General features: G+C 43.7%; 2 protein-coding genes across 6 annotated transcripts in view; both read right to left on the bottom strand.

The window, feature by feature from the left end:
• Positions 1-200: 200 nt before the first annotated feature.
• Positions 201-6,483, bottom strand: LOC112265171 (protein NLRC3). Its single transcript, XM_024442257.2, has 8 exons — positions 5,762-6,483; positions 3,161-5,360; positions 2,543-2,980; positions 2,308-2,394; positions 2,036-2,119; positions 1,848-1,931; positions 1,501-1,584; positions 201-1,231 (listed from the first exon to the last, which is right to left on the bottom strand). The coding sequence occupies exons 2-8, from the start codon at positions 5,119-5,121 to the stop codon at positions 1,138-1,140; spliced, it is 2,832 nt and encodes a 943-aa protein (XP_024298025.1). The 5' UTR covers positions 5,122-5,360; positions 5,762-6,483; the 3' UTR covers positions 201-1,137.
• A 119-nt stretch (positions 6,484-6,602) lies between these two features.
• LOC112265184 (unconventional myosin-Ic-like) overlaps positions 6,603-9,205 on the bottom strand; it is a 72,235-nt gene continuing 69,632 nt past the window's right edge. For all 5 annotated transcript variants that reach the window (XM_042295941.1, XM_042295940.1, XM_042295944.1 and 2 more), the window contains exon 32: positions 6,603-9,031. In XM_042295941.1, coding sequence (XP_042151875.1) covers positions 9,005-9,031 — 27 coding nt within the window. In that variant the 3' untranslated portion in view covers positions 6,603-9,004. The remainder of the gene's footprint in view (positions 9,032-9,205) is intronic.

The raw sequence follows: 9,205 nt of genomic DNA, 5'->3' as shown, positions 1-9,205 counted from the left end.
TGGGTCTCCATTGGCCAGGTCCTGAGCTAGAGACGAGCGCAAACCAATCAGAGAGCGCTTAAATGATTAAATTAAATAATTAATTGGTGACAACAGCCAGCTAATGTTTTGACACAAAAGACAGGGTGGGGTGGGGGTTATCGTAAATACGATTAATTTAAATAGGGGGGTTATGACAAATAAGATTAACTTAAATAAGGACCGGTGCACTCATTGTTTTATTTTCAATTACATTTTGTACATTGCCTAGTCTATTTATAGATCAAACAAAAACAGCAGACTTGTTTAATGGTTTAGTTTTTTGGGGGGACAAACTTTTCCAAAGTGCATAACAATGGTAATATGAGTTTCTAACTTCACAGGTGAGAAAATCTATAATTAGATGTGATGTGTAGTATTGGTGGCACTGTACCTCATGAAATACAATCAAAGAGTGGGCATCAGAAAAACCTTATTGACGTTATTCGTCAGGTAACTTGACATATTGGGAAACAAAGGATAATGACATGTCCCCATGGACCAGACTAGGAAGGATGCAAACAAAAAGACTGCAGAAAAGTGTATATTGAGGGGGACATCTTGTGGTAGAATAAAGAAATACTCTCAACTTCGTTTTTTCACCCTCAACTTCATACATTTCAATATGAGTTTTAGGTAGTGAAATTTAGTTGTGAACCAACAATTTATTGTTAACCATTAATGCCCAACTTTGTTAGAGAGGAAACATGATCATCTCATTTGCACATAGTAGACTATGACCCTAGCCTTCCAGTAGGGAATGTGTATGCAGCTATATTGCCCTCTGCTGGCCATCCATGGAAGTGTTGTTTAAACGTTTAAGCTCTTTACCTGGAGGCGTTTCTGACACAAAAGAATGCGAATTATTGAAAAAAACGTGTAGACCTATTGCAGACGATTTCATTGACATATGGCTACATTCATCGACCTACTAAAACCTGACAACCAAATGTAAACTCTTAGTTGTCTGAACAAAAATAAGAATGAAATACTAATAACATCTTTCATACCATGTACATGTGCAAATGTACCATACCACACAAATTATAAACAACCACACCATCCACCACTGATAAAGTACTTGGAGTCTATCATCAGCAACAGGAAAGGCAGATGAAATCAGATGCACACTTTGATGTCCAGATGAGATGTGCTCCTGGCGAACTCCTTCAGCTTCCTGACTCCCTCCTTTGATAACTTGTTGTCAAACATCCTGAGCAAAGAGACAAAGTCACAATGAAATGTCAACATATGTAAAAGACTATCTTGTTCAAATAGCAGGAAATTGAGCAGATAACAGTATCAATGCTGAGTAAGCTAAACTACAATTGTTAAAGGTTGCAGACGCATACCTCCAGATTAGAATTGGAATGACTCAATGTTTTATAAGAAATGTATTCATTACAGCACATACAGTACATTGTGTGTGTGTGTGTGTGTGTGTGTGTGTGTGTGTGTGTGTGTGTGTGTGTGTGTGCTCACCAGAGATGTTCCAGAGTGGTATTCTCAGTCAGTGCTTCCATGAGGAGTTCTGCTCCCTTATCAGTAATCTGGTTGTCACGGAGCCTGAGGAACACAAAAACAAGTCTGTTGCTAATATTGTTTTACTTGACTACAAGCCTATGGTCGAGGGTCAATCCAAGACAGATAAACAACCTTGGTACAGCAATAGTGCACATCTCTGTTTGTTTGAACCAAGCCCTTATTCTTGTAATTACCTCGTGTGAATTGACATGAGAATATGAGAGAACTTGACCACAGATGTGTAACTAGGCTGTTTTTAACCGCAAAGTATGACATCTTTCATAGCACTGCTTTCTCATCTTCACCTGATATCTTTAAGTGTACGATTGGTCCGCAGTAGATCCGCCAGACAGCCCGCTCCCACATCGCCAATGTGATTGATGGCCATCCTTAAACCATGGAATGATGGCAGACAATGATGGGTGAGAAACTGCTTTACAATGAGTTTTATTGACTACCTGCAGCCTATCAGAGCATTGATATCCTGTGTTACCTGAGGTCAACCACTGTGTGGTTGTCTTTCAGTCCTTCTGTAAGCACCCTGAGTCCCGTACAACCCAGTCCTGTCCCCACCACCCTGGAACCAGAACAATTACACAGGGTCGTGTTCATTAGGGCATGCCATGGAAAATGTTTTAAAGCGCTTTGCAACAGAAAGGGAAAATTTGCCTTTTTTTATTGTACCATGTGGTCCTTCCAAGGTGGTGATCATTTATCCCATCCAACTATTCTCTCTGCATCAATTAGCCCTTATACTGTACTCACCACAGTCTCTCGACACGGCAGTCTGGGCTCTGCATGGCACAGGCTAACACAACTGCCCCCTCTGGACCAAGTGGATTCTGCGCTAGCCTTTATGAGGAAAGAATACAGGAGAGAAATTCACAGGGTTTTCATTCTCATGTATCAAGAAACAAATACAGTTGAAGAAAAAAAAACTAACCTCCTCTTTGTGTTTGGAATAAGGCTGATTTAAGGTGTTACACATGACTTAGCCCACCTGAGGGTGCTGAACAGAGGGAGTACAGGCAGCAGTCTGCGCAGGCCGTCTGCGTCCAGCCCCTGGGCCTCCAGATTCAGATCCTGCAGGTCTGGGGTCAGCTGCAACAGGAAGGCCAGCTCACTCCAGTCCCTCCTGGCTGGGCCAGACTGGTCTGGGTCCTGTTGTTGGGCCAGGACCTGCAGCCAGCCTTGTAGACGCTGGGCCAGGCCTGGGTCCTGGGCCTCGTACAGGCAGTGACACACGTTGACCTGCCTCTCTGGACTCAGTCTGCCACATTGGAGCTGGGAGTGGAGCAGGCTCAGGAGAAAGGGAGGGGTGGGAGGAGGAGAGGGCACGGGCAGAGAGGAGGAGGGCGATGGGAGTATTTGTGATCTGCCTCGGAATAGTCCATCCAGGATGACACGGGTTTGAGGTACCAATAAGCCAGATACAAATCTACCCAAGGAGATGAATCCAAAATAATGTACAATTAATGGAGGGAGAAAAATAAGTTAACAAAGAGATATTTTCTGAATTGTTAACATGGGATGAAGTGAATGAGAAAACACAACACTACTTCTGCCTATATATTTGTATATATACTGTATATTGGTATGTACACATTAATTTACCTACCTGCAGAAGAGGTCCATGTGACCAGACTGATGGTGTCCACCCCAGGAGAAAGCCTTCTTGACATATCTGCGCAGGAGCCGTCTGGGCCTCAGCAGCTTATTAGCAGTGGAGGTTAACACTTTGTGCAGGGCGACTGGAAACAGGGCTAGACCAACGGCTGACTTGAGCCCCGAGAACGGGTCTGAGCCGGAGAGGGCCTGCAGGACATAGTACAGAGCTGCCAGAAACTCCTGTACACTAGTATGGATGAAGTGGAAGCTCCTCTGGCAGGTGAGCGAGGCCCGGTCCTCTCGGAGGATCTCCACCAGGAAGGTCTTGGACAGCCCACTGCAGTCCAGGGAGAAAGAGCTCAGATCAGCCTGGTCGAAAAGGAAGCGTCGCTCCAGGAGGCCCTTGAAGGCCAGGGCGCCCAGGTCTCTCAGCATGGGCCGCATCTCCTGTAGGACCCGCGGGGCCTCCTGGAGACACTGCGGGCTGCAGCCTTCCTGACTGTGGCCCTCCCCGTGGAACACCAGGATGGACTTGAGAAAGCAACAGTAGATCTCTGTGATGGTGATGGGCTTGACATGGCCGCTCATTAACATCACCCTGGGAACAGTGGAGGAGAAAGTGGAGGGGGTTGGAGTGGCTTCTTCAGCCCTGTTGTTGGAGGTGGAAGTATCACTGGAGCCTGCTGGCATTGTCCTAGCTGTATTGGGCAGAGTGGTGGTGGTGACTTGGCTAAGGCAGCAGGGGGCTCTATCACGCAAGGCAGTGGAGACGATCCAGCAGAAGGCTGGTATACGACACATGAGCTGGAGGGGCTGGTAGGAGGAAACGTAGCCCCACACGGCAGAGGCCACCAGGGGAGAGCTGCAGCTCTGCTCAAAGTAGTGCCTCTGCTGGTCTTTAGAGAAGCCCAGGATGCTGTAGAGCTGGGTCACCAGCAGGGGAGGGACCTTGGAGACTGCATGGGGCCGCGATGTGACCAGGATGGAGATACCGGGGAGGAGGTGACCCTTGATCAAGTTCACCACCATCTCCCCCATGCCCAGCTTCCGCTCTGGGTCCGAGCACTTGGGGCTCCGCTCAAATTCCAGGGGGAAGCAGAACTCATCGAGCCCGTCCAAGATGAGTAGGATCCGGCCAGGTTGGGAGTCAATGACCCAGGGCAGGACAGGTTTGAGGTGGCTGTAGTGCACCAGGAGAAGCTCCTGCAGGCTCTGAGGCTCACTGAGCAGATTGAGCTCTCTGAAGGATAGGGACAGGACTATCTTCTGGGATCCAGAGTCCTTTGCCCATTCATGAACCAGCCGTCTCACCACCGTGGTCTTCCCACTGCCGGCCACCCCCGAGAGCAGACTCACGTCCTCTCCTGGAACAGACAGCAGACTCTGGCAGACATCTTGAAAGGTACAGACCTGGTCTTGGCCCCGGAAGGCATCACCCACCATGGCTACCTCGTGCTGGTGGTACTGCAGGGGAACAGTGTAGCCCATGCACCTGGACAATGTGATATCTGTAAAGGAACAAGACTCATCACTACTGTCTGAACTACTACACCTAATAGTCCTGATACTAAAGTAATCAGCGGGACTGTGCTGCCTGCCTAATATGTCCTTGTGTTTCCTCAAGTGCTCCTGCATGTTGGTTGGACCAGAGTCACTGCTGCTGGGTCCAGAGCCCTCAGGTGGGATAGCTGCCACCATAGACTCAGACTCCATGTTGGCTCTCTGTGACTGTAGAACATGAAAGAAGGCTCGACAGGCTTCCTCTCCACGCCCGTGTAGCACATCCAGCAGATTCCTCATGGAGTCCCTCACCCCCAGGTGACCTCCCCCTCTCACCAGGCTGAGGTCTTCCTCAGTAAGAGCCCCTACCTGGTAAAGAAGCTCCTGGAGGTGGGTGACATTTTGGCTCCAGCTCTCCACCAGTTGCACACGACGCTTCTGTAGTGCTATACTGCATGGCCCCACCGCCATTGTGGGAACTGGGGAGACTCACTCTTGCGGTGACTGGTTACAGAGAATATATTTGTCTATTGTCCACTTATTCAATAACACACAAGACTCACAAGCGAAGTGGTTTGAATATGGAAGTGGTTTTAATAAGTGGGTGAAGATCTGCTTTCCCTTTCCTTTCCATAAATTGAGGCATTGTTTTCAGCATAGAATGGCACAATACAGGTCCACGGAGTCACAATTGTCATTTCAGCCATGGCCTGAAACAGGAAATATCATTAAGAAATTCCAATTATTAGGACTTCAAAACTTGATGTAAGCCTAAAAGGAATCATGTGACATTGTAGCTTAGGCTATAAAACAAACTTGTCAACTATAAATGTTCATGTATGTTATTGAATTGTATGTTATTCTATTCAAATTAAGTCAACATAAATAGAAAATAAATAGCATAAATATATTTCTTTATGTGATATTGGGCTTCCCAAAACAGAGCAAGATTCCTTAATAACTTAACATGTGTAATGACATGATTATTACAAAAAAAGGCATGGCATCAGTGACATTAAGGCGTCACAAAGTGTCAAATGAATTTAAAATATATATACACAAATAAAAAGAGTAGAAACATAAATAGAAGGATTACTAAAAAGCAACTTACCCCTCCCTGTTGAAAGTCAATCTAACAAGGAAAGACTTGAAAACTTTCCCAAATGATGAACCACTGATATGAACCACTGATATGAACCACTGGAAAAGCCTACAAGTGAACAGTGATCGACTGCCGATGCCACATTTTTAAATAACAGCTCAAAAATATTATTAACGCCTGGTGTGTTGGTTTTTATACACCGATAGAGTAGAGAGACTATTCAAACTCAAGACCAGAAATTGTCAAGTTCCTCATCACATCAGAGGATTGCATCACTTCGTACAGTCCCTTGAGATCAAACCCCCATTTCAACATGTTGCAAGATGGTACGTTTCAGATGTTCTGGCTTGGGACTATAAAGACTGCACAGTAAAAAAGAAAAATCAGACTAGGCCTAAACTTTACTTTTATAATCTAGTTAGGGTACATTTCTGATGTGCCAGAAAAGGCTGCATATTCTGTCCAGAGTTTGGATTCAATCAAAACACTGAAATCCTGATTAGGGTTCTATCAAATACACTTAAAGGGATAGTTCACCCAAATGAGAAAATTACATTAGTTTCCGAACCCTGTAAGAAGTCCCGGGACAAGGTATGACAGCAAGCCATGCTTTGGTTGTGGACCTGTCCACTGTTTTAAAACAAAACACTTTTTAGCATTTAAAGGCACAATCCAATGCCAGTAACTGGTACCCATATTAGCTAAACTAACTCATGGATCGATGGACCTTGTCCATTCGCTGCTTACATGGTAAAGGAAACCAATATGTTATTTTGTCATTTGGGTGAACTATCCCATATAAAATGAACCAAAATTATCAAGGAAGTAAGTTTGTAATGAAGGACCCAGACAGAATTAATAAGTTTATTTTGACATTTTAGTATTTTCTTTAGTGTGTTGGTCTAATTCTACATGATTGTGCATACAGTAACTCAGGACTAAACTTGTGTATTGTAAATTATTACACATAGGGAGACAGGCTTTACAGAAAATCTATGACATTTTAAAGGAGGAATCAGATTGAGGTGTATATATAGATATACTTTTTTTACTCTGGAATAAGTGACATCGTCAAGGAGGTATTTGTCACTGAATTTCATACAAAATTGGTTGTATTCCTATTAAACTCAAGGCACATTAACAACAAATTTTGAACAAGACAAAATGCATGTTATACTTTTACAAAGCCTCACTTGGCTCAAATTTCTTATTAGTGCACAGAACACAATAGTCTGGTCCCATATCGGTTTGTGCTGTCTGGCATTGGAATTGGCAAGCGCGCACAAACAGATCTGGGACCAAGCGAAGCAAACACATCTCCAACCAGGAAAATAACACTTTAATTGACATATAATCATTCAACAGACATTGCATCCACTATTGCTTCTTTGTCTAATGTCAGTGCAGTAACACACCTTTATTTAGGCATATTGCACCTGTCTTACCGTTCATTCATTGGGTTGTCAGCTGTACACAGTTCAGAGGCTGGGTCATAGAGGGAGGAGGAGGGGAGGGGCCACTCAAGAGGCAATGCAAAGAAGCAGCAGCACAGGAATGTGAAGATCGAAACGCAGCTCAGAAAGTCACAGCTGGGGAGAGGTGCGTAGATTCAATCTATGAACGGTGGTGTCACTCACGTGGGTCATACCAATAGACCTCTGGTTTGTTACAAAGATTGATAAGTGTTCCGAAGGATGTTACCATTGATTTGTGTGCTTTCTGTGAAGAACACCCTTGGCTATGAGTATATCCTATGATGTCAGTATTAAACACCAGGGAAATAGTTAACTGCACTTGAATGCTGTGCACAGGGCCTCATCGCTCTTGAAGATCTAGTTTTGGAAGTGCCAATCAAAACAATAACAGCATGTCCCCATCACAAAGCTAGCACAAACATCCTCATCAGGAAAAGATTGGTAAATGTGGTCAAATAAGTCATGAGTGTTGTTCTGACTACTACTATATCCTGGTGAGCTGCTCCACATAACCAGAGTACAGATATGGCAGCCTGGGAACTTGACACAATGGAAAGCAAATGGATCATAGCATGTTTCCAAAAAGCTTTTACTCTACAGGTTTAACTTGGGAGTGAAATGTGTGTGTGTGTGTGTGTGTGTGTGTGTGTGCAGCATGCTTTTGTCTTTCTCTGAAGTATTTTTCCACAGGTCATCCTGAGGGAAAACGAGACATATCGGTCTCTAACAACAGTGGACTCAATGTCATCCCCAAAGTGTCATTGTTTAATTGGTGTATCGACATAAATAATCCATTAACAATAACTTAGCAAAGGAGAAAGGCACAATCGTTGGGAGCAAACAAGTGATAAATGGAAAGACAAAACGGTTTTCTATTCCCCCCCCCCCATTTTCATTCTCACGCCTTTTTCCTAATTTCTCTCACTTTCTTTATCTCTTATATATTGTAAAGATCATTCACTATGGTGTTTCCATTATAAATCTAATTTCAACATTCTGCTTACCAAAATGCTTTGGTTTACGCTTTCATTTGGGCTACATGATATCTACATCAAAGAATGATTCAGGGATCTATGGCACAGCACAGACCAAATTCTGACCACATTCTGGACAGTATGCTCTGGGTCAAAGGTCACACACCCACATGACTTCTCTGTTGATATCCTTCGGTTTCAAAAACCCCAAGAGTATTGTGTCCGAGTCGAAACAAGTTTGAAAAAACAACTATTCTTATGAACTTCTCTACCAAACTCCCTGCTCCTCGATAGTTTATAACAAACCTAACCTACATACCATCAGCCATGTACTGCATCTCCACTTTAACAAAAGCCTCTGCCCCAAACAGTTAAAAGAGTAGTATCAGAGAGGGTGTAAAGTCTACAATGCTGAACAGAGAAAATATCGTGAAAAAATAATGACAGAAAGAAAAAGCAAAGGAGACCCAATACACCCCCATTGATTGCTTGGTCATGTTCCCAAATTAAGCAAGACAGGCATAAGTAGTGCAGGAAAAAAATGCACCAAAACATTGTTATTCCTTGGCTTCATATATAAAATCATGATATTCAAATAACAAGTATTATTCCCAAAAATATATAAACATAAATATCAATTAGTTTCACTGGACTTTTTCTTAATTGGAAGCACATGCCGTTCGTGTAGCGAGAGCTGGCATTTGATTGGCTTAGGCAGAGCCTGGTCTGCGGTTGAGATTGGTGAATAGGAGCGTATTCCAGGAAGGACTTCCTTGGCGTGGTCAGATGATCAGTCATTGCTATCATCTTGAGTTCAGTCGAGGGGCAGTCTAAAACAGTTCAGGGAAGACAGAGGTAACCATTACAAAGAAGTTATCTTAACTTGAAACAATCGATTGATTGGTTATCTTCACAATGTAAACATGCAGAACAAAATGGTCTCTACCCGAGATACACCTACAATGAAAATCAATGTATAGTTTAACAGGGTGCGTTAACAAAAA

Source organism: Oncorhynchus tshawytscha, linkage group LG13, assembly GCF_018296145.1.
Source record: "Oncorhynchus tshawytscha isolate Ot180627B linkage group LG13, Otsh_v2.0, whole genome shotgun sequence".
NCBI classification, from domain to species: Eukaryota; Metazoa; Chordata; class Actinopteri; order Salmoniformes; family Salmonidae; genus Oncorhynchus; species Oncorhynchus tshawytscha.
The sequence above is the reverse complement of the archived record's forward strand: the minus strand, read 5'-3'. Positions and strand labels throughout refer to the sequence as shown.

Excerpts from the sequence above, each read along its gene's own strand:
- LOC112265171 (XM_024442257.2), bottom strand. The coding sequence starts at position 5,121 with ATGGCGGTGGGGCCATGCAGTATAGCACTACAGAAGCGTCGTGTGCAA. Across the intron at positions 2,981-3,160 it reads CACATGGACCTCTTCTGCAG|ATTTGTATCTGGCTTATTGG; the intron begins GTAGGTAAATTA and ends CTCCTTGGGTAG. Across the intron at positions 2,120-2,307 it reads TGCCGTGTCGAGAGACTGTG|GGTGGTGGGGACAGGACTGG; the intron begins GTGAGTACAGTA and ends TTCTGGTTCCAG.